Source organism: Amblyomma americanum, chromosome 2, assembly GCF_052857255.1.
Source record: "Amblyomma americanum isolate KBUSLIRL-KWMA chromosome 2, ASM5285725v1, whole genome shotgun sequence".
Lineage (NCBI taxonomy): Eukaryota > Metazoa > Arthropoda > Arachnida > Ixodida > Ixodidae > Amblyomma > Amblyomma americanum.
The window spans coordinates 27,911,679-27,935,749 of record NC_135498.1 but is presented as its reverse complement, the minus strand read 5'-3'; the positions used below and the strand labels follow the sequence as shown (position 1 = coordinate 27,935,749).

Genomic DNA, 24,071 nt, shown 5'->3' with positions numbered 1-24,071 from the left:
AATAATAATAATAATAATAATAATAATAATAATAGTTGGTTTTGTGGGAAAGGAAATGGCGCGGTATCTGTGTCATATATCGGCGGACACCTGAACCGCGCCGTAAGGGAAGGGATAAAGGAGGGAGTGAAATAAGAAAAAGAGAGAGGTGCCGTAGTGGAGGGCTCCGGAATAATTTCGACCACCTGAGGATCTTTAACGTGCACTGACATCGCACAGCACACGGGCGCCTTAGCGTTTTTCCTCCATAAAAACGGTTCCAAAAAAGCTGATTTCGGTTTCATATCCGCCCCGCCGCGGTGGCTCAGTGGTTAGGGCGCTCGACTACTGATCCGGAGTTACCGGGTTTGAACCCGACCGCGGCGGCAGCGTTTTTCCTCGAGGAAAAACGCTAAGGCGCCCGTGTGCTATGCGATGTCAGTGCACGTTAAAGATCCCCAGGTTGTCGAAATTATTCCGGAGCCCTCCACTACGGCACCTCTTCTTCCTTTCTTCTTTCACTCCCTCCTTTATCCCTTCCCTTACGGCGCGGTTCAGGTGTCCAACGATATATGAGACAGATACTGCGCCATTTCCTTTCCCCCAGAACCTATTATTATTATTATTATTATTATTATTATTATTATTATTATTATTATTATTATTATTATTATTATTATTATTATTATTATTATTATTATTATCCAACGTAAACATCTAACACGCGTATGTGAGGCTTGGTCTTGTACATCGATGAAGATAAAATGGGAGCTTAATCCAACATCATGACGTAGTAGTATTTTTTTTCATAACAAAAACTGTTGCTCCGCAACAAGGAAGTTATTGAGTATTGTGAAGTAAAAACTACTGGGAAAATTTTGATGAACATAATCTAGCGTCCCGAAGTTGCACGCAGGCTATATGAGAAGCCATTGAACATTTGAACTGGTCCTCTGAAAAGAATGAAATCATACATAAATGAAATACACCGGGAGCCCGCACCAGCAGAGCTGTGTCGGGCTCAGAAGTCAATTTAGGTAAAAGAAAAGGAGGCAACCTTAGAAAAAATTTGTAGAGCTAGGCTTACCAGCTTAGCGCTGGAATCAGCGAAAGCTGTCTTACACGTTTGGTTTAGCCATATAACCCCTATAACGTCCTCCTTCTACAGAACCAATTGGGTCCTTCCCGTGGCAGGTGCCTTCCGGTAGCGCATTCCTCCGGTCTCGCCGTAACCTCCAGAGCTGCTAGGCCACCCGTCACTTCCCGCCCTCTCTCTCTATCTTCCCTCTCCTTCCTCCCCCTAAAAGTGGAGAGCGGGATTTGTTGGTTTCCACTTTCGCACCTGCCACTATTGGCAGGTGGTTACCGTTTGATTCAATTTACAGTACTATAATTTTAATAATTTTTAAACTAACAAATAATTAAGGGCATTACGGCTGACTAAATTTCACGGTGAAATTCAGGGTTATACGGTACACCGAACAACTTTCGCAGTAAAAGCGGTCGCAGTGAAGGTCCTCTGAATTCCGGTAATTTATTTACGTGCATTGACATCGCAGCGCAAAAGGCCTTTTTTTTGCATTTCGCTCCGTACGAAATGGGAGCGGCGCGGCTGGGATTCGAACCCGTAACCTTGATCTTAGCAGCGAAATGGCGTAGTATCTTGGTACTGCAGAATGTATTTTCTAGTGAAAGTAAGGAATTTCGTGAAAGGAATATGCGAGACAACACACACAAAAAAAAATTAATGTGTGTACATGAATATGTGTGGCTAGCATCGGGCGGCGTTTCTGCCCAAACACAGGAGACGCGCACAGTAAGGGTAACCGCGGGCTATCAACTGGACTACGGGCCAGAGCAGCCACTAGGGGCCTTCAACCGACATGTTTACAACGGCTTAGGGTGTCCCCTCTAGTGACAAACAAGAATGATTGTCACCGTCCGTACGTAGCCAGTACGCATATTGTGAGTACAGTCCAAGAAAGTATGCGTTGTAAAGACGCGCTGCTACGACCATCGTCTTTCTGTACGGTTACGCGAGGTCCCAGCAGGCGACGTTTAAATTTGCCCTCAATGTATCCGTTCTATGCGACGCCATACGCTGCTCCCTCTAAAAAACTTCTCAACTTCCAGCACTGAACTGGAGCGCGAAATCCACGAAACCAGTAGACCGATTCTTAGTCAAGCAAAACAAGGGCTCCCACCGTCAACAAAACACGGAAACGCTGAATAGTGTGGAGAGGACAATCGACGGAAAAGAAATACAGGAAGGGATGGCTCACTGGGGCTACAGTAATGCGCGAAAGGACCGCGGAAATGAAAAGAAATCAAGAGCAGACGCTTTTTTTTCTTTAAACTAAGAAATAAAAACGCGAATAGTCGCAGTATCCGAATGTGGGCATCGGGCCAAGAGAGCGTGAGATGAAGCACGGGCGGGGTCGACGCGAGGGCGGAAACGGCATTGGCTGAGGCGGCGGGAGCAGCAGTTGTCAGAAGCGGCGCCGTCTGGGCGATGCGTAACAAGAAACACCGCCCTCCCCCCCCCCCCCCCCACCTCCCCCCCCCCCCCCCCCCTCGTGGAAGAAGGAACGATCGTAATGAAACGGATGTCCGTGCTATGGTGCCGAACGGCGGCCTTGGTGGTACACAGGCGCCACGGCTGCAAACGAAGGCGCTACAAATAGAGGCAATGGGGTGGAAGTGGCGGCCACGGAGGCCGGGCGTAGCCATTGCTTGCACACGAGGGAACAAAACGTTTTACAAAATTGTGCACCCCCCCCCCCTACTACATTTTCTGAGAGCGCTGTTCCTCTCCTCAAACTTCTAATCCTGCGAATGAGGTTAAATTGGGACGAAGGGCTCCGAAGGTCCTAGATTTAAGGGTAATATTTATTCAGCAATTTATTTTACTGAGTTCTCAGTATATTTATCTAGATATTTGGGGGGTTGTTTAGTTTGCTGGTTAGTTCGGGAATTAGTTTGGTTACTTTGTAACTGGATTTTTTAGAAAGTACGTTAATTAATCAGTGATTTAAGTTAGTTGCCTTGTTAGATGGTCGGTTAGTTAATTTGTTTGTTTGTTTGGGTTTTGTTTGTTGGTGTGTTTGTTTGTTTGTCGGTCTCTTTGTTTGTTTGTTTGTTTTTTGTTTGTTCAGAGGTCATTAATCTGACTTCCGGGCTGGGAAGTGAGACTTTGATGGTAGAGGCTACATAGGGCACGTGTTGGCCGGGCGCTAAGACTGAATTCGTATCAGCGGAATTACTAATTAACCTAAGCGAAGCCGTTGCAGGGGGCGCAAACTGGCCTTCCTCATTGCGATTAGCCACAAGCAGTTCTATGCGTCGCGTGGTTAAACTTGCTTTAGTTGTCTGCACTTCTCTGCTATGTCCGGTTCTTTGCCGTGTGAAAGAACGCGAAAAGGTCAAACTTGGCATTTTGGGATACTTTTTATGCTAGACGCACTTCATTTTATTCAGCTAATTTTATTTTATACGACATTATGCTGCAAGTCAGTCAGGTGTCTATAACTCCTCTGGCCTGTGTTTATTGACAGTCAATATCCCAAGGAGCACAGGTAACCGGCCCAATATTGTTACAGGATGGCTCCATCCTGGCCCTTTCTACGGCCGGCCTTTGCCAATACCGTTCCAACGTTGGGCCAATTACCTGTGCTGCTTGGGATATCTCTCCGCGCTATGTTATAGGGCGGTTGACATTTTATAGAAATAACTCCCACCTTAGGAAAACTTATCGAATCACATTTAATCACTCAAACTCTCTGCTAGGCCGTCCGAAAGTGGTCTGCTTAGCGGTGCAAAAATTCTGACATTTGAATAAAGATGTTTTCACTTAAGTAGTCGAATTCACTACATGTAGAGTGCACAAAGTTTGCAGAAAACGAAGCATTCTCCCGGGGCCTCTAAAACGCGTAGAGAACCATGAAACCCGTAGCATTTGAGCTTTACGTTCGTTTAGTTAACAGCCACCAACAAAGAATCCGAACACACGACGATAACGTTGGAATTCGTTGGACATTCAGACAGTAATATAACACTAATGGTAGTCTGCTTCCATAGTTTACATTTAACACGCTGTTCTGCTCCGCTTTAGTACTGATGCGCTTATCTGTGGCAGAGGCAGCCAATCGATCACCAGGTGCTACTTCCAGAGTTAGGAGATAAATAATGCGACATTAAGCGGTTGTCAGGAAACTCATAAAAATACAGAAGCGTTCGTCGCACACAGTTGCCCCTAGGACACATTGGAGTACGGTCGGTGCTGTTCTGACCAATGCAGATCTAATCGGTCGGCGTAGTTTGAACTGATGGCAGCTGCTGCAAGCCTTCGGCTTGCAAGCAGGCTTACGCCGGCGTCCTGCACAACGTGTCAGCAGACGACTTGACCGAAGACTACCTTATATGTACGCACTGGCTTTCTTATATCTAAAACTCTGCATGTTTGATCCAAGGCTTTCCTATATCGACGCCTTTTGATCCCTGTATAGACTGATCCACACATATACATATAATTCACCTAAGGCTTCCCCCATGTTGACGCTCCGCACCTGTATAATACAGTAGGCCTCTCTACAGCTGCCCTCATTATTCTTCTTCTCCGTCACCGTCGATATCTACTTAGGACTACAGCAGGTCAGGCTCGTTGTCGGTGGTAGTTTCGACCATATCTCACCATTTCTCCTGTTTTGAAGCGAAAAGCCGCCGCCGACTCTCTCTCTCTCTCTCTCGCTCCCTAGTGACTACTGCGCATGCGCCACTAGTAGCACTGAGTCACAGGTGTTCCCCCCGCTCTCCTTCTTTCTCTCTCTCCTTGATCCCTTTCCTTACGGCGCGGTTCGGGTGTCCACCGAGATATGTGAGACGGTTACTGTTCCATTTCCTTTCCTCAAGAACCCAACAAAACAAGTGAGCCGACGGCGTTCATAGAGTTCTTTGGCGTTGACAACTTTGCAACGGACGTTCATTTTCACGGAAGTAAAGGCGCAAACCGGCTCCGTGGCTCAGTGGAGACCTCAATCTCGCTTCCATATACAAGTCTTGGTGTTCAACTGCAAAAGCCTGCTTTGATTGCGTTCCGCACACTGGATAGGCAGCGCGCCCTCCCTACCACCCTGGGAGGTTGCATTCAGCTCTAATGCATTCAGGCCACATCTCTCTCTCGCCACCGCAACATGTATCAAAGCACGAATGAGGCGTCCGCATATCCAGGGAACCAGTTATGCGCCCTTCCTTTGCTCAAATCCATCGCCGTCTAGAACATTGTCAACGCCAACGCCAATGAACACAATGAACGCCGACATCTTTCGCTTTGTATATCCTGGATTAGCTGGGCTAATCTACATTAATTTTCCCCCTTCAGCTTCACTATGAATTTGGCTCCAGATAACGAAGAGCACATTGAGGAGAAGAGTTGGGATGAATAGTTTGGTATGTTAGTGCGCTGCAGATTTTTTTCGGTTTAGAACTTTACTGTAGGTTTTACGCAAACACGTAATATCCCCTCATTTGTGCCGACGGCCTGATTGGCTGCTTGCCGTGCTAATACGAGGAGATTTATTACGTCAGCCACATCAAGGTAAAGCTCATAAATAGACCGGTTGTCACGACTCACCAAGGAAAAAAAAAGGAAAAAAGAGAACGCTAATAAACGCACCATCATGCTGGAAGGACGTTCTAGGGAAGCCTTCTCTGCGTTTAGCGTTGTTCTCTTGGCTCATGGTATGATTGGGGAAGATGAGAAGGAGAGCGGAAATGCTTGGAGTACACCTTGGCAGGGTTGAAGGGATGGAGAGAAGGAAGAAGAGGCGAAGGGAACGACGGAAGTGGGGCCCAGGAAGCGACAGCGAAAGCGGAAAGATGGAATTGCGGCAGCTCGTTTCCGGCACCGGTCGCGGCAAAAGGCTCTCCCGATTCGGGACGATAACGACGTTGTCCACTGTTCACCCGGCCGCCGCCCGACGCTGCTTCTTGTTGCGATAGACAGGCCCCGAACACAATGGGCAACGAAGACGCGAGCGAAGGGTGCTGCGCGCTTACCGCGTTTTGCGAGCTATTGTATCTCCTCACTTTCCTTTTCCTGCGGAGGCTTAGTAGCTGCGGCGTTGGGCAGCTGCGTCCAAGGTCGTGAGATCGAATCCAGGATGTGGCGTCCCCATTTCGCGGTGGCTCAGTGGTTAGGGCGCTCGGCTAATGATCCGGAGTTCCCGGGTTCGAACCCGACCGCGGCGGCTGCGTTTTTATGGAGGAAAAACGCAAAGGCGCCCGTGTGCTGTGCGATGTCAGTGCACGTTAAAGATCCCCAGGTGCTCGAAATTATTCCGGAGCCCTCCACTACGGCACCTCTTCCTTCCTTTCTTCTTTCACTCCCTCCTTTATCCCTTCCCTTACAGCGCGGCTCAGGTGTCCAACGATATATGAGACAGATACTGCGCCATTTCCTTTCCCCCAAAAACCAATTATTATTATTAAGTGTGAGCGCGCCCTTTCGCGGGCTGCTGGATGAGAGTGTACATTAAAAAATCCCAGGCGGTCTAAATTAATCCGGAGCCCTCAACTACGGTGTGTGTATGTGTAGCGTATGTGTATGTGTAGTGTATGTATGAGCGTATGTGTAGCCACGGGGCGCTAAACTTCATGCACCACTTCTTCCCATTTGGTTTTAGTGAGCTGAGGTCTCTCTGGTTTCCTGTTTGTTTGTATTTTTTGTTTACTCCTCGCTCAATTCCAAGGCAGTCAGTTTTGGCTGAAAGACTCGCTTCTCTTTCCTTAGAAAGGACAGAAAACATCCCGATATTTCGATCTTTGTCAAAGCGAAGTAGGAAGAACGATGCTTTGCATCATTGTACCCCGCGAGAAAGTGCGTCTCACCACCCGCATGTCACTGTACTGGGTGAAAGGAACCTTCAGCGAAGGGCCGGCGATATGACTGTGCCCACCACCTCAGCGGTGGCAAGCGTGGCGCCGCCTCTTCTCTCCGCCATATCGACGTTTCGATTAAGTCTTAACGCTGGCGGGTGCGAGAGGGCGCTACTGTCGTTTAAAATGCGTGTCGGGAAAATGTTCCACAGAGTGGCTGCTGCCTTGTTGCATTGTCCCCCCTGGTCCACTTTTAGTAAGGGCTATTTTTTTCAGCACTGTCACCTGGCGCGCCCGGAATTACTTGGTCGCGCAATGCGTAAAAATAGCAGTAATGCACTGAAATAGAGCACAGCCGTCGCTTACAATCATAAAAGCTGGGGTAAAGTCAGTGTACGAATGCACTTTCGTTCGCCTAACTGCATCGTTACGTAAAAAAAGAGTGTCTATTTTCGTTTTACAATGTGCTCATGTTTGAGTAAAGCTTGCAGTTTTTTTTTTCTTTTCAGCCCTACAATATCTTTAAATTTTATATTCTTATCTGGCAGGTGCTGCAGCCAAGTACTTACCCTTCGCCTCTATCATATTGTTCTTTTATTTCGCTCGTTCTTTTATTTTTTGGATGCCAACTACTTTTATTCCTCGCTTACTCGGTCGCGCTCTCTCCGCAGAATGCTCATTACTTCACGCGCCTGTGTCTCATTTCACGCCCACATTCCTCTTAAAAGTCCGATCCTTTCTCTTTTTTTTTCTCCGCTTAATTCCAGAGGAACAGAGTACATTGTATGTATTTTTCTTCTCGCGTCTTTCTCTCAATCTCGGGGGTAGGCGCCGGGGGATATTCACTGCCTGGCTCCCACCAATTTACTCGCGTTCCCTCCATTCCTCGTCGTTTCGGGCGATTCAACTTTATTCGCCTGTCTCCCTTGCTTTCCTACTCAGGGGCCAGTTAACGCGCGAGTCACTGAACAGCTCTCTCTCTCTCTCTCTCTCTCCCCCCCCCCCCCTTGCTGGCCTGCTTCACTCTTGAGAAACAACAAAAGAAGACGACAGGATTCGCGTTTCCGTGCTTGGAGCGAACCCCAAGGGAGCCGTCTTTCCTGGGCGCTGCCGTCGAGATAGGCGCGCGAGAGGCGTTTTAATCCCGCGGAAACATTGACTACCCGGAAGTGACGGCTTCGAGCGCAGAAGCGCAGAAAAATAAACGGGGAAGATTAAGGAGTTAGGTAAAATAGCATGAGGTGGTAGGGAACGCCCGCCTGTGTATACACGCGTGGCAGCCGACGGCGTTGGCGACACGCCGCCACAACGTCACCCTCCACCTCCCCTCATCGTCTGCAGCGGCCGTGTGCACTGCTCCGCTGCCCCCGGTAATTAGGGGAGGGAAGGATCGGCCCCCTCTCCTCCCTCGTTGGTAATGTCCTTCTCTCTTCCCTGTCCGCCTCGTCTTCCTCGTTATGGGGAGGGACACTGTTCAATGCGGCACGTGCCCTTCCCGCCAACCCTCCGCCCCCCATGCCGTGCTTTCGGATCGTCGCACGCGTGTGTTGTTTTCTTTCGGCGCTTTTTTTTTTCTGCCTTTCTCTTTGACTCCTTCCCTCATCATCGTTCCTAAAGGGCGCAACAACGCGTTAGGCTTTGAGGAAACTCGTTGTGTGCGCCTGTAATAGAGGATAGGATGCAAGCAGTGTTTTAAGTCGCGTCAGGACAAAAGGAGCCGGGTGTAAGAAAGTGTAGGCGTGTACCCTTGACCTCAGCCGGTATATCACAGTAATAGCAACGAAGTGCTTCCGGCGGCCGGTGGGAACATTGAATGCTTTTGGGGGTGTGTGAGTTAATGTGACAGGCGTCAGAGCGCAGTTTCCTTTGCCTCTTTATATGAAAAAGAAACACGCTTAACGCAAACAGCATTCATTCATTCGTTTGTTCATATGTTTGTTTCGTTGCCTCAATGCCCGACGACCGCTATAGGGGTGATGGATACCGTTACTAGTAAAAAAAAAGAGAATTGGGGGATTTTGTCACAGTCATTGGCGACCAATGTGGCAACTGCCCAGACCACGGCGTAGCTATGCGCACGCAGACGTGGCGAGGACAAAAATGCATTTAGAAGGTGGTGTGTGCCATGAACGCTTACTAGTTGAATACACTGCTGAAAAAAAAATATTGCTTCAAAAGTCAAAGCGCACGTGCGCGCAGATGCGAGCACGCATACATACATACGCTCGCGCGAGCGCGCGTGTATGCGTGAATCGCATGTATGTACAAAAAAGATGAGTGCTGGCCGTTATGCTGCTGAAACGAGCGGCTCGTGATAAACAAGGCAGATGAAAAGTTAGATTACGTTGGTAGGAAATCCATGACGGGGCTTAGCGTCGCATCGTGGGCGCAGAGAGCGCCGGACAGAGGTCGTTAGTGTCCAGCGTTGTTTCCTTTACTGGAACGTCCCGTTTGTTTTTCGGTCCCTCTCCCGCTGGTCGTGACCAGAGGGGCGCGACTTGCCCCTGGCAAAAAGCCTTTGTGTGACGAAGGCGAGGCAATAAAAAAGAAATCAGTCACGTTCGCCGGGGCCACGCGGTGGATTGTGGCGGAGACGTCGTGCGCATAATTCCGTTTTCGTGACTCGAATGAAGAGTGAAACAGAAAGAGGGGGAGGCATTTTGGCTCTTTTGTTCGACCCGTCGTGGAAGCCGCCGCACGTGCGCTATCTGCGTCGCCATGAGAACGTCCGCTGCTCTGATGGATTTGCAGCTGGCCTTCCGCTTACGGCTAGCTTTATGACGTCACGCCAGCGGATCTTTTCGCAAGCAGCTCGGAGACTGAAATGGAGGACAAGGTAGGAGTTAGCTGCGGTCGCAATATTTGGGGGCTGTGAATTTTTTGCTGTTAGAGTAGTTCTTAGGACAGAATAAATACTAGCATGAAGTGTGTTTTCTTTTCCTTCGTTTGTGCACCTGTTTTTAGAGACGAGATTGTAGCAGAACTAAGTCGAAAGACAGGCTTACTCTCATACTCATCAAAAGTGGCGCTTCTGCGCTCGACTACTGATCCGGAGTTCCCGGGTTCGAACCCGACCGCGGCGGCTGCGTTTTTATGGAGGAAAAACGCTAAGGCGCCCGTGTGCTGTGTGCGATGTCAGTGCACGTTAAAGATTCCCAGGTGGTCGAAATTATTCCGGAGCCCTCCACTACGGCACCTCTTTCTTCCTTTCTTTCTTCTTTCACTCCCTCCCTTATCCCTTACCTAACGGCACGGTTCAGGTGTCCAACGATATATGAGACAGATACTGCGCCATTTGCTTTCCCCAAAAAAACAATTATTATAATTATTATCATTCGGGCGAAGCCAAAAATAACTTAGTGTATTTCTTTTTATGCGACTAAATTGTAAATTGTCCTGCGCATAATCTGCTGAGCTGAAATTGGTCAAATGGTTAAAGTAATCCCCCAAGTTGGAGTAGATGTATAACAAGGGGCTAATTACACATTGCCATCCATCGAAGCGCAGCCATACGTCTACAAGGGAAATATACAGCTTTCTCGGAAACTTCGCATTTAAGGAGAAATTCGTCCTGGTAGCTTTCCTTTGTAGCCATACTGCTGCGCTTGGGTGGATGCCAATGAGTAATTACTCCCTTATTAGAAATCTACTCCACCTTGGGAATTTCCCTAAACGTTTGACCAGACATTGCCCCAATTTGAGTTATTGATCAATTCGCTCTCGCCCTGCCATAACCTTGCCGTTACGGTTAGCTCAGTTGGTAGAGCGACTGCTCCGGTGAAGCGGTGGTCCCGGATTCGAACCCCGGACCAGGAAGGGTGCTTCTTTAACTACGAAGTTTCTGAGAAAGCTGTATAGCTTTCCTTTTTAGCCGTATGGCTGCGCTTGCGTGGACGCTAGTGAGTAATTACTCCCTTGTTAGAAATTTGAACTTTTCCCTAATATGCACTCCCCCTCCTCCGAAAAAAAGACTGCAAATGGTAGAATCTGTACAGGACTGTTGATAACAGTTTTAGTTTGCGGAGTGAAATACCATTCATGGATGATATATAAAATAACTCCAATAAAATCCAGGTATGCAAAGACCTTTACTGCACAGCTCGCGAAATCACTAATTTCTTGTAGCATGTACTAAGGAGCTGTTCGTGCGGAGTCCGTGCGTTGCACCTAAGTGGCTGCTACTAATACTACCGCTGTACTACACTCACAGAATCGGTTGGGGTGTTCAGCCGGCTGGTTGAGTGTATCAGTCGTCGTTACAGTCAATGTGAATGCCTAGAAACGAAGAAGAGAAAAAAATATTCAAGGCCAGCACTAAGGCCTAGTGAAAAAGAACGATTAAGAGGACGATGATTATGGCGCAAGGGCGTCTGTGGCCAAAGAGCGCCATGGCACAAGGTATTTTCGACTTCTCAATGTGGGTCAAAGACCCATTTCCCAAGTATTTCACCCTAAATAAGCCGAGCACCAGACCAGGGGAAAGCTTGTACCCATTGTATCACCGGTGGTTACCCGGCGGCACTGGGGATCGAACGCCGCACCTCCCGCATGCGAAGCGGATGATTAACCACTTGGCCACCGCTGCTTTTGAAAAAAAAAAAACGCTTGTTCCCCTGAGGCCCTCAGATCATCTGCTGAGCCCGAGTGAAGCCAAACACTCCAGGAAAAAGGGGAGGGTAAAAGATATAAACACAGGTAATGGCAGTCTTACATGAACATAGAATATGTCCGTGTCTTTCCTGATGCGTGCACGGTTGGGACAGTGAGCTGTGTTGCGCACCCGAAGCTGTGGGGCATTAGTGAGGTGAGGAGAATGTTATCTTGAACTTTGCGAAGGACATGAGATTATCCTGTGTGGAGTGAAGGGTGAGGATGGGGTAAAAGTGTGCAGGTTTTTTTCTGCTGATCTTGTAGTGTTCAGCTACAGAGTAAATGGAAGAAAGGAAAAAATGAGTAGGGCACAGTTGTCGATGCTGTTCACCTGGTAAGAAACCAAGCAGTAAGAAGAACCCTTGTGTGCTGGATTCTCCAGGCTTACTTTGCATTAACGTGCTCTTTTGTTGTGTGTGTGATCTCCTGTTAAGAAACTAGAATGAGAAAGGACGTTTTCAGCCTTGCTGTGCAGTCGAAAGGAGAGCATTTAAGGTTTTAGAGTGACGTGTGATTTACCACACATCTCCTTTGCCTGTCATACTTGATGGGGTGCTGTTGTGCCAGGATATTAAAGTGAATATCAAGTAATTATTTGAGAGTTGTGTTTCCAGTCACAACGAAATTAATTTTGTAGCGGAATGTTTGTAGGTGCAGTGTTCTCATGCTCATGCTATGCTAGTGTACTGCCTTCTTCGTCATTATGTAAATACAGAACTAAATAAAATAGACTGACCTGAAGCCGTCAGCCGTCTAATGCTGCGCGCCATAAATCGCACGTTTCTATCATATATAAAATTTTCTCCAGGAGTTCTTCTGTTAGGAACATGCCTACTGGGCATATTTTCTTTTCGAACTGCTTTTCCGCTTCCGAGCTTACATAGGCACATATACACTGCCGTCCAGCCTGCGTCAGTATAGGGGTCGGATATAATACGGTGGAGGCAATTTCGGGCCGGTCCGTGCGGACTGGTTTAGTGGGGGCAATAAAACGGTAACGCATCAGCGAGTAAAGCCATCCCGGGAACAATTTCGCCGCCAGTGGGTGCGTGTGACTGCTGCACGCTTCTTCGATGCTCGCAAAGTTTATTTTGTTGCTCAAAGCCGGAGCGGCTTCCATGGGACTCTGACGACCTCTGGCTGGATATTTCGCTTCAGCAAGATGAATAGGAATGCCTCGCAAGGAGGCACACTCGTTGAAATCTTCTTGAAAGCAAATCTTCTCAGATCGTCATAGTGACCATCGCTATACATTCAGGGTGTTCCGAGAACCGCGCATTTTGGATGGCCAGAGACTCTGCGAGTTCTGCACCTTAATGCGATATTACATAACATATTATGGTGAACACAAATCTAATATTTATTTTTTTATTTTTTCGCTTGCTTCCTGTAATATAATCGGCAGTCATCGTTGGCGGACTAGGTGAATGGCGTTTACGTATGATGTTTTCACGTCTCAGTGCGTTTTAATTGGCAGATTTTTCATCTTTGAGCCTTAGTAAAAAAAAAAGCAACCGGTTAGTGCCTGAAGAGTGACAGTGTTTTAGAAAAACCTGTTTCGATTTTTAGTCATCTTCACCTTTGTCTTCTAACAATTTGAATCGCCTGCAGTATTCAACTCCTGAACTTAGGCTTCGATCAGTGAGGTGTTATTAATGACGTGATGGTGAACGACCACGGAAAATCACATGAGTGAATAGTAAATAAGACATACAGAGAGAGAGGTTTTATTCAGCTTGCACTCATGCAAAAATAAAGCTAATCTCTGTTAACGACCTTTCTGCAGATATAGAGCTAGCTTTCTTTGCTGTCTCGTTCTTTAACTGCGAGATTCGCTGCTTTCGGAAATGTCCTGGAAACTGCGTTAACTTCTTCGTGAATTAGAGTCCTTCATTAAATTATCATTCCAACAAACCTGAGGAACTTCAAGTGGAAGTGTGCAAAACATCACAAGGAAATAACTATTGTTGTGTTGTTTGAGCACATTGGCCATTAGTCTAATACTTTTTTATGTACGCTTTGAAAAAAAAAGGCATCTAAGGGGGTACCGTGTATTCTAGTATATAGTCCGTGGGCTATGCATGCTTAGAACATTAACTTTTTGGCTCTATAGACTATCTATGGGTGAAAACTGTGTGCAGCATTTTTTTAAATCGCCCAATATAACGCGAAATTCACAACACAATTCTATATACTGTCTGCGGACTACCTAGTAATACAATTTTTTATCAGCCGAAATTTTGCCCCTACATGCTATACATTGCGTGCGGGCTGTGTACTGGCAAATTATGTCATTGCAATAAGCTGCGTTATATCGCGCTTGAAGATCGCAGATCACGTGTGCAATCACTGTCGCGCCTCAGCAAATGCACTTGCAAACGCCTCTATACTACACCTCTTAAGTTTCATGCAACGCAATGAACGCTCAGCCAGGAGAACGCTTTAAACGTGTCGCTCCAGGAATGTCGTCTCCTCGGTGTTGTTAGATGTTATTAGAAAAGAACCTAAATCGACGCTTTCTATGTACTATGGGCGTACATGCGCTTACGTGCGATAAATGCAGGCATTTTTCGGGGTTTTACGCCAGTTGTCACATTCGCATTTTTAGTTCGGCGTGTACAAACGAAAACGCCACGGTAAGCTTAGCCCGGTAGCGCCATCTGTTTGTTAAAACGGGAAAGTCTTTTGTCAACAAGCCGACGCTCTTGTGAGGACCAGAAGCGGCAGAATCACCGCTCTAAATAAAAAATATAGCGCGAATGTATCCCTCATATGATTTGTTATAGGCGAGATGAGACGAAGCCAAAGCCCAGTGTCCCGTTTATTGCCAGCGAACGTGCTGACAACGGCAGTAACAAAGACGGATTCAGTCCGAGGCGAATTGTCCTATTTCGAAGGGGGCGCCATATTGGGAAACGTTGTTCGAACGTAGGCAAGAGTAGCGCGCGCTAAACTCGGGAAATTGCGTACGTAACGCGAGCGTTACGTTACGGCTCGATGTGAAACAGCGTCTGGCGCATGCGCGCTTTAACGCACGATGTCCCATATGCCCATATGCCTATTTTATACTAGCACTACATTCGTCGTCTTCGGAATGTCGCCCGTGCACTCATCTTAGCTTTGATGGTGCTGCAAGGAAGTACGGGGGTGATGAATATATACGCGGAATTCTCAAACTGCGCAAACGTAGCTTATGCCCGTTGGGTTGAATCTCGCGCATTTCTCCGTTTTCTCTTCACAATGACCACCATTTCCAGTGTGGCCACTGTGGGTACCTATAACCAAGCATTTAATTTCGAACGTAGAATAGCCAGGTGCTTGCTTCGCAGTGCGAAATTGTACTGATTTTAATGCCCATCCCGTCTAAGCATATCTGTCATGCGTTTTCACTTTGTCCACATCGTTGAACCTTGCTTGGTGAGCCAATTTAGTATTACCGTTCGTTTCTCCACTCTGTAATCGCGAATTTTGCTTTTCCTGGTTGTCTTTTGGACTGCAGTGTGTTGCATATGAGTGAGAAAGGTTTAGCAATTTATTTTAAATTACGGGTAGGTTCAGATTCCGGCATTTTCGGTCGTTCTAAAATGTGTGAACTCATCCTTCATTCTTACCTTTATTGACTACTAAATCATATGCCCCCTCTCGCAGCTGCCAATAACGTCGCATTACATCACTTTTTTTTTTAAATGTACACATCCTTGAGCTTTTTTTATAAGCTCGCTGTATTGTTTACTTGTTTAAAACAAGAAAAAAAGAAACACAAAAAGCCCATCGGGATTTTAATCAGCAGTAGTGCACTGAGCGCAGCTTCGTTTGGAAAGTTTTCTTTTTCTAACCTAAGATTTGTTTCTCTTTAGTTTTGGTCAATTTTCTTCTAAGTTACCTATTTTTCTTTTAGCATTACGTGTGGCAGTCCTTTTCTGGTCGCCTGCCAGCCGTGCCCAGTGCAGTCTTGGCAGACTTTATCTCCGACTTTGCACGTAATAATCCGTGAAGACATATAAACAGTCAACTGTCGATAAAATTAACTGCAAACGGACAGAATATTTATTCGATAATGCAAAAAAAGACGAACTGCGCAACAAGAACACGGACGAAAGGGAGGCAGACACACACTAACGCAGACTTACAACTTTACTAAAGGAAGGAATACAAGGCAAATATATATAGCGATCCCAACGCACTTCAAATCTGATCAATATGGCACGTGACAATCTGCCCAGGCGATAAACAGACCACACAAGAACCAACGCTTACAAGATAATCTTATACCGGGCCGGCCCTTTCTATGAAAACAAAAAGCAAAGGAACGCTTAGCGACAGTGCACTCTTGAGAATTACGCGTTCTCCAAAGTAAGAAAATTCAAAACAAAACCACACCACTGTAGCCATCTGATACCACTGAAGCTCGAACCGCTTACAAGCGCAGGTGCTGACACCAAAACCAAGAGACGAAGCACACCCCCTTTTGAAAGCAAACAAAACGGGAAACAAGAACAACCACATCGGTTATCGTCAAAATCAAAAAAACAGTGAAAAAAGGCACCAGGTCAAAAGGGTAAAAACACCAAGAATCAGCTCAAGAAGCTACGTCACAAAAACAGTGAAAATAGGCACCAAGTCATTTAAAAAACAAAAAGATGAAAGACGGGACAACAGTTTAAGACAACAACGGTTTTAAAAAAGGGGGAGGGGTGAATGAAATCCGAAGCGTAGGAAAACATCTCAAACCATGACAGAACCGAAACAAAACTGAGATCGCTAATCAAATGAACAACGAAAGCATCAAACGCAATCAGGAGGCACTGCTCAATCACCAGGGCACAAACAGGCCACTAGGCTACACATGCCCCCGCAAAAACGAAAATTCTTTGGATGATAAGGAAATGGAAGCCTTGCTAATACAGTTGTCCGTGGTGCCGATGTAAAAAGTTTCGACGACGAGACGCTCCCATTTGTCATTCAATCTGGCCAGAAATTCCGTCTTTTCGAACCATGGTACACAGTCCCGTTGCTTCATTTTTGTGCAGTCCGCACAATGCTTAGCCAAAAACCCTCCATCGTTGTTTGCCACGCTCAACCGGTGCTCCCTTGCTCTTTCATTAAAGCATCTGCCGGTTTGGCCTATGTAGACTTTTCCGCAACTAAGGGGAATGCGGTAAACAACGCCGGAAACGCAATCTTTGAACTTCCTTAGATGTTTGATTTTGCAAGGGGTCTTCTTAGTGTTCTTCATCATCACGCACACCTTGGACAGTCTGCATGGAGCCGAGAAGACAACGTTGACGCCTCCTTTTCTCGCCACTTTCTTGATGTTGTGCGAGAATTTGTGGATGTATGGAATGACATGGGCCTTCTTTTGCTCGGCGTCTACTTTGTCTTTGCGTTCTCTCTTAATTTTTTGAAGCACATTTTCACACACACTCGAAATGACGTGCGGAGGGTATCCAGCTGCTTGCAAACGCTGAAGCTGGTACTGGAAGCTCTCTTGGACTTTGTGGTCACAGGACTTTTTTAGGGCCGACTCAACACATAGGGAAATGATGCCTCGCTTGACCAACTTCGAATGGGCACTAGTGTAGGGAAGCAAAGCCTTTTTTGACCTGGGTTTGAAGGACCAGCACACACGCTGTTTGTCAAAGTGCAGATCTAAATCCAGGAACTGAAGATGACCGTCAAGCGGTAGCTCACTGGTAAACCGGAGCCCGAAAGATTCAGATGAAAATGCCGAGAGGATCTTTGAGGCCAAATCCTGAAGTTTGCCGTCCCCCGGTGGGGTCAGGAAGATTAGGTAGTCATCGACGTACCTGCACACGCGGGTGACAGCCATCCCTCGCAGCTTTTCTTGAAGACGTCGGTCAAAGGATGACAGAAAAATGTCGCTTAAGGCTGGAGCTATGCTCGAACCTATACAAATGCCTGCTTTTTGAATATGATAACTCTCATTGAAGTGGATGACGGAAGACTTTAGATAGAAATCTATAAGTTCCAAGAAGTTGCCAGTGTTGAGGCCAACTGAGTTCCGGAACTTCGTCTCCGGTTCGAGCATAGCTCCAGCCTTAAGCGACATTTTTCTGTCATCCTTTGACCGACGTCTTCAAGAAAAGCTGCGAGGGATGGCTGTCACCCGCGTGTGCAGGTACGTCGATGACTACCTAATCTTCCTGACCCCACCGGGGGACGGCAAACTTCAGGATTTGGCCTCAAAGATCCTCTCGGCATTTTCATCTGAATCTTTCGGGCTCCGGTTTACCAGTGAGCTACCGCTTGACGGTCATCTTCAGTTCCTGGATTTAGATCTGCACTTTGACAAACAGCGTGTGTGCTGGTCCTTCAAACCCAGGTCAAAAAAGGCTTTGCTTCCCTACACTAGTGCCCATTCGAAGTTGGTCAAGCGAGGCATCATTTCCCTATGTGTTGAGTCGGCCCTAAAAAAGTCCTGTGACCACAAAGTCCAAGAGAGCTTCCAGTACCAGCTTCAGCGTTTGCAAGCAGCTGGATACCCTCCGCACGTCATTTCGAGTGTGTGTGAAAATGTGCTTCAAAAAATTAAGAGAGAACGCAAAGACAAAGTAGACGCCGAGCAAAAGAAGGCCCATGTCATTCCATACAGCCACAAATTCTCGCACAACATCAAGAAAGTGGCGAGAAAAGGAGGCGTCAACGTTGTCTTCTCGGCTCCATGCAGACTGTCCAAGGTGTGCGTGATGATGAAGAACACTAAGAAGACCCCTTGCAAAATCAAACATCTAAGGAAGTTCAAAGATTGCGTTTCCGGCGTTGTTTGCCGCATTCCCCTTAGTTGCGGAAAAGTCTACATAGGCCAAACCGGCAGATGCTTTAATGAAAGAGCAAGGGAGCACCGGTTGAGCGTGGCAAACAATGATGGAGGGTTTTTGGCTAAGCATTGTGCGGACTGCACAAAAATGAAGCAACGGGACTGTGTACCATGGTTCGAAAAGACGGAATTTCTGGCCAGATTGAATGACAAATGGGAGCGTCTCGTCGTCGAAACTTTTTACATCGGCACCACGGACAACTGTATTAGCAAGGCTTCCATTTCCTTATCATCCAAAGAATTTTCGTTTTTGCGGGGGCATGTGTAGCCTAGTGGCCTGTTTGTGCCCTGGTGATTGAGCAGTGCCTCCTGATTGCGTTTGATGCTTTCGTTGTTCATTTGATTAGCGATCTCAGTTTTGTTTCGGTTCTGTCATGGTTTGAGATGTTTTCCTACGCTTCGGATTTCATTCACCCCTCCCCCTTTTTTAAAACCGTTGTTGTCTTAAACTGTTGTCCCGTCTTTCATCTTTTTGTTTTTTAAATGACTTGGTGCCTATTTTCACTGTTTTTGTGACGTAGCTTCTTGAGCTGATTCTTGGTGTTTTTACCCTTTTGACCTGGTGCCTTTTTTCACTGTTTTTTTGATTTTGACGATAACCGATGTGGTTGTTCTTGTTTCCCGTTTTGTTTGCTTTCAAAAGGGGGTGTGCTTCGTCTCTTGGTTTTGGTGTCAGCACCTGCGCTTGTAAGCGGTTCGAGCTTCAGTGGTATCAGATGGCTACAGTGGTGTGGTTTTGTTTTGAATTTTCTTACTTTGGAGAACGCGTAATTCTCAAGAGTGCACTGTCGCTAAGCGTTCCTTTGCTTTTTGTTTTCATAGAAAGGGCCGGCCCGGTATAAGATTATCTTGTAAGCGTTGGTTCTTGTGTGGTCTGTTTATCGCCTGGGCAGATTGTCACGTGCCATATTGATCAGATTTGAAGTGCGTTGGGATCGCTATATATATTTGCCTTGTATTCCTTCCTTTAGTAAAGTTGTAAGTCTGCGTTAGTGTGTGTCTGCCTCCCTTTCGTCCGTGTTCTTGTTGCGCAGTTCGTCTTTTTTTGCATTATGATCAACCAACTAGCCCGACAAGTCCTGTTATTTATTCGAATTAGGCACACGCCGTGGCGAATACACAGAGCAGGAAGCCTTTCTATTACACTTGTTGACGGGACTGAACCATCGCGTTGAATAAACTGGAATTTTCAATTAAGCGAGTTGAAGTTAACGAGACACCGTCGTGCCATGATTAACGCTTAACTCGAGTTGTGTATTGCGTGCATAGTGCCAGCTGGTCAAAACCGATGTTTTTTTTTCTTTTTTCTTTCTCTGAGTGGTAGTGCCTCTTGCACTTGCAGGAGCGGCAGCTGCTTGAAGCCCTGGAGCAGAAGATCGAGGTCGAGGCCCAGAACGCAACACTCGAGGAGGAAGTCGCCCGGCTACGGACGGTCAGTAGAAACGCACACGCGCTCTGCTCATGCAGCGATCGATGAACGAGCGGATTTCACGCGCCAATGTAGCGCCTCGGGCCTCTTGCCGCAATTACGAGAGCCGCGTTTCAGCGAACAGTATCAGAAGTGACGAATCAAGTGAAACTTTTGTAAAGAAAAAAAATTCACAGGGACACCTAATTACATGCGCCGGCAATACAAGCTCTTCGCCTGCACCACCTGCCACCTGGAAATTTACCGAGCAGTCTTTATTAAATGGAGCTGGCACAAAAGGCCCGTTCACTGGAGAGAGTGAGTAGGGAAAAGGTCACATTAGGAGGTCGATTCCGGCGGCCTCACGCCGGAATTATGTCACGCCGCTTTTTTTCCCAGGCGAGGCTCCTAGTGCCATTGCATTAAAATAAAAAAAAAACTTTTCTCGTGTGCGTTATCGGTTAGCATCGTTCGCGACTGCTCCGCTCAAAGTGCAGTCAGAGTTTGAAACACTTCCACTTACAATTCAACCTCCGGCCGTTTTATAGAACATTTCTTTTCTTGAAATGTTACATAAACCACTTTTTTTTTCGTTCCCTTGCCTGCATTAAATGCCAGGGCCGGTGACAAACGTTCCGCTCTAACTGCCAGGTTTGTGGTCACAGGCGGCATCTACTTTAATGGAACAGGGACAGCAGTTTTAATCCCAGTAAAAATTCTTACAAGTAACGATCCCTCGCCCACTAACGTGGCTACCGGGATAGCATCTAAGGGACCATTCATTCTGACGGGTTTTGCGTCCGTCCGTCGGGCCGTAAATCCCCCGTAGTAATTTTCTAAAAACTGCAACAGATGGCGCTGCAGGCGCTATCTCGGCAGAGCTGATCTGTCTCGCGGGAACTCTAAAGCAAAGAGCATGAAGTTTAAATAAAAATGGCTCACGCCCTCGGCACCTTTCTGGCAGTTGCAGCGTAACTAGCTACGCTTCTGCTTTTGGGTAGGACAAAAATTAAATATAATGTGCAGTGAGGCTCTTATCATTTTTACGCGAGCTAAATTTGAACCTCTGGCATGTTGGACGTTTTACTGGTCGACCGCCTTCCGCGCCATCCTTCGACTAAGCTTCTAACATTCGTAAAGAGTGGGCTGCAGGTTGAAAGAAGTCTGAGCCGATTTTGCTCGAACTGACGCCCTTCTAGTTTATAGTCGAGTTTCCACCTCTGGCAAAGTATACTTGAAAACGGAATGAAAATCCAGCTAGTCAAAGCAGGGTGAGCCCGTATCTCGGTGTCCTTATAGAGTGCACTCTATGCTTGCGTCCACATGATTTCATATGCTCAAGTGAGCTGAGAAAGATAGTGGCGTTCGTAGAAAAAAAATGCACAGATCAGTACAGTTCTTTTTCTTTGCTGTCGCGAAGCTTCTTAAAACAGTGCCCTACTTATTTCTTCTCCTTTTTATTCTACTCAGTGACTATGGTGCGCTGGAATGCAGTTCTGTAAACATATTTTCTTCTTGGTAAACTCGATAAGCCATGGTCTTCATTCACCCGTTCAGAATGTGAGCTCCCACGCTTAGACTTTAAGGAGGATCTGGGTGGTATCACACCTCAGGTATAGCATCGTTTTCATGAAAAATGGGAAACAAAAAAGTCTATTTTGTGGCTTCCTCATCCCATCGCGTCGTCATCGTTTTTTTTTCTTGCATAATCTTACTCGAACATCGCCCTGCGCAAAACGCGAGAACTTTCCGTTTCGATGCCAGTGAATTGCGACCGCACGCGGTAGTAGAAAATTAACTTCTCCCCGGCCCTCTTTCACCGATACACTTTCTCTTGAGCGAGCTGTTTTGTGCGCCTTGTCTTGCGCTTATTTCATCCGTGCCTGCGCAACTTCTTCGCGGTTATAGACTTCTTCGTGCTCATTTTTATTCCGCCTATGCCAAGCTGCCTCCCTCGCTGCGCTACAAAGGTTATCTCCGGGGCATTTAAATGGCAGCATATAAGAGTGGAATGCCGAGATGTTTTTATTCTTTTCCTCTCGCGCTTTTTTTTTTATTTTATCTTTGCGGTGCTCTGTTCAATTCGCTTTTTCTTGGCCCTTCTCCGAGACCATCTCGGAAATTGCCCGCCCCGCATTTCAGAGATCGCATTTGAAAACAAACTTCCGAGGCAAAGTTCGAACTCCGGTGCCTTGAATGGAGTCTCTTGCTGTTTCTAAGCCTCCCGCTACGGTTCCAATAGCGCCGCAATACACGCTCTAAAGAATTCGGGTGTTTGTTTGTTTGTTTCGAGTGTGTGTGCGTGTGTAGTTGTTCGGTGTTCTAAAGAATCTGTATGGCATTAAGAACAACATAAAAGAGCGTGCTGCGGGAGCCTGAACTTCACATTTAATACAGCCTGTGTTGTAGCGCCGTTGAGATAACAAAAAATACTGGCAACTACGTTGTGTAAAGAAAAAATACTTGCTTTTGTTTTGTTTTTGATCAGCCACTTTAGATTTCTGTTGACTGAAAACGACCTCGTATACCGGTAACGTAGCACGCAAGAACTGCGCTGACGCGCCATCTGCCGTGCCGTCCAAGTTTGCCTTGCTCCATAACGATACCTCTCTTGACGCGCGAGACTCTTTCTTTACATATTGGATGCATTAGAAACGGGGTCATGTAACAGCTTGTGATACTTCCCACCGTTACCGGTCCGTCTTCGTTTCATTTTTTTGCCTGCTTTTTTTTTTTGAAACTATCATTCCCTTCTATAGGCGCTTATCTCTCACTCTCAAGTATCGCCTCCGATCGAGCATGCAATCTGATGCCAAAGGTGATAACCACACCTCAGGTATGACAATTTAACGCATTCAACGGCTGTGCTGCGTAGCCGTGAATCTCTCAACCATTACGCGGCCTCACGTGAGAAACCTCGGTGTATACCTTCAACAGTAGGGTATTGACAACGACGCCATTTTGTTTCACCGCCGCAATATTTTTCAGAAATGCAGAATTTCCGGCTCACTGGGTCGCTAGATCGCCCAATACAACTGCCAGGCATTTGAATCTTATTTCAGATAGAAATTTACCAGCTTCGCGGCCGTAACAGAGATGTAAGCAATTTTTGAGAAACAAAATGGCGTCCGCCAACCGAGGTATGCTTGTAACCGCCGTAAGTATTACTCAGTGCGTGGCGCTGTCAGGAAGCGCACCAAAACGAGATCTCCTGACTTTCTTGCCTCTGCCCTATCGCCGCCATAATAACGCACTAGTCGAGACGTGTTGGCCCGAAAGCCGCAAACTGTAAGCAGGGGCTACTCCGGCATTTTATGTTGCTGGCTGGAGGCCACGTCATTTTGATGCATTTTTCGCTTTTTTTTTGCCTTCTTCTTGTCAAGAATTTCTTTTGAACCGGGAAGGGAATGTGAAAGCATCACTTTTTTTTTCTTTTGTGCTTTTGCTCTTGTTGTGAGTGACGATTGTGTTGCTCTTCTCTCAGCATGCCTTCCTAGGACGCCAAGGTGAGCTTTTGCGGCAGCAAAAGCCGCAGACCTGTACTGGTTGAACATTTTCTCAAGTTTTTCTCGTCTTATTTTTTTCTCTTTTCATCTTTCTGCAAGTTTTCGTTTTTCTGCGAGACTTTCATTCTTTATTCTTTCTTAAGTGGTATGCGTCGAATGAGAGCGTTTTACTTGCTTCATGCAGCAAGAGCTTTCCAAGCTGCCGCCATTGAGCTTGACTTTTGAACGTGTGCTTGTCTCACTTCCCTCATTTTTTCGTTATTTTGCTCTTTTTTTTCGTTAAATCAGAATAACACTTCTCCTATTTTCTTCTTATCTTTTTACTGTTGCATACACGGAGATATATTTTTTTCCAGGTACTGGGTTTATCTCTCCACTTGCAGAGCTTCAACTTCCTTGCCTCTTTACAGCTCATTTTTTCTGTTAAACTGCGAGGCTGTTGCCTCAGCTCTTAAACGCAGCTAATGCAATCGCGTGCATGGACACAGTACCAAGTGAAGAAACTTACTGCGTAGCTATTGCTTCATCATGAACTAATCACGCGCGCAACCTGTACACACTTCTTACTGTGAGAATATTTTTTGTGTATATTACCTCTCCCCCTTTCATCTCTTCCTGTCCCCTCACCTCTTTCATTTCATTTCTCCATTCTGCCTGCTATCCTTTATTTTTGCTGCCCCAGCTCAGGTGCTTCAGTATCGATGGCAGATGCCGGGGCTAGAAAAAAATTTTATCGTTCCCTTTTATTATTATTTTAATAAACCACTACAACAATAGCTGCGTGCCTACAAGCATACAGCCCATCTAGGGGAATACT

General features: G+C 46.6%; 1 protein-coding gene across 6 annotated transcripts in view; it reads left to right on the top strand.

The window, feature by feature from the left end:
- The window catches only part of Rbp (RIMS binding protein), a 401,872-nt gene that overhangs the window by 301,883 nt on the left and 75,918 nt on the right, over nucleotides 1-24,071 (top strand). For all 6 annotated transcript variants that reach the window (XM_077653608.1, XM_077653610.1, XM_077653611.1 and 3 more), the window contains one exon: nucleotides 19,683-19,772. In XM_077653608.1, coding sequence (XP_077509734.1) covers nucleotides 19,683-19,772 — 90 coding nt within the window. The remainder of the gene's footprint in view (nucleotides 1-19,682; nucleotides 19,773-24,071) is intronic.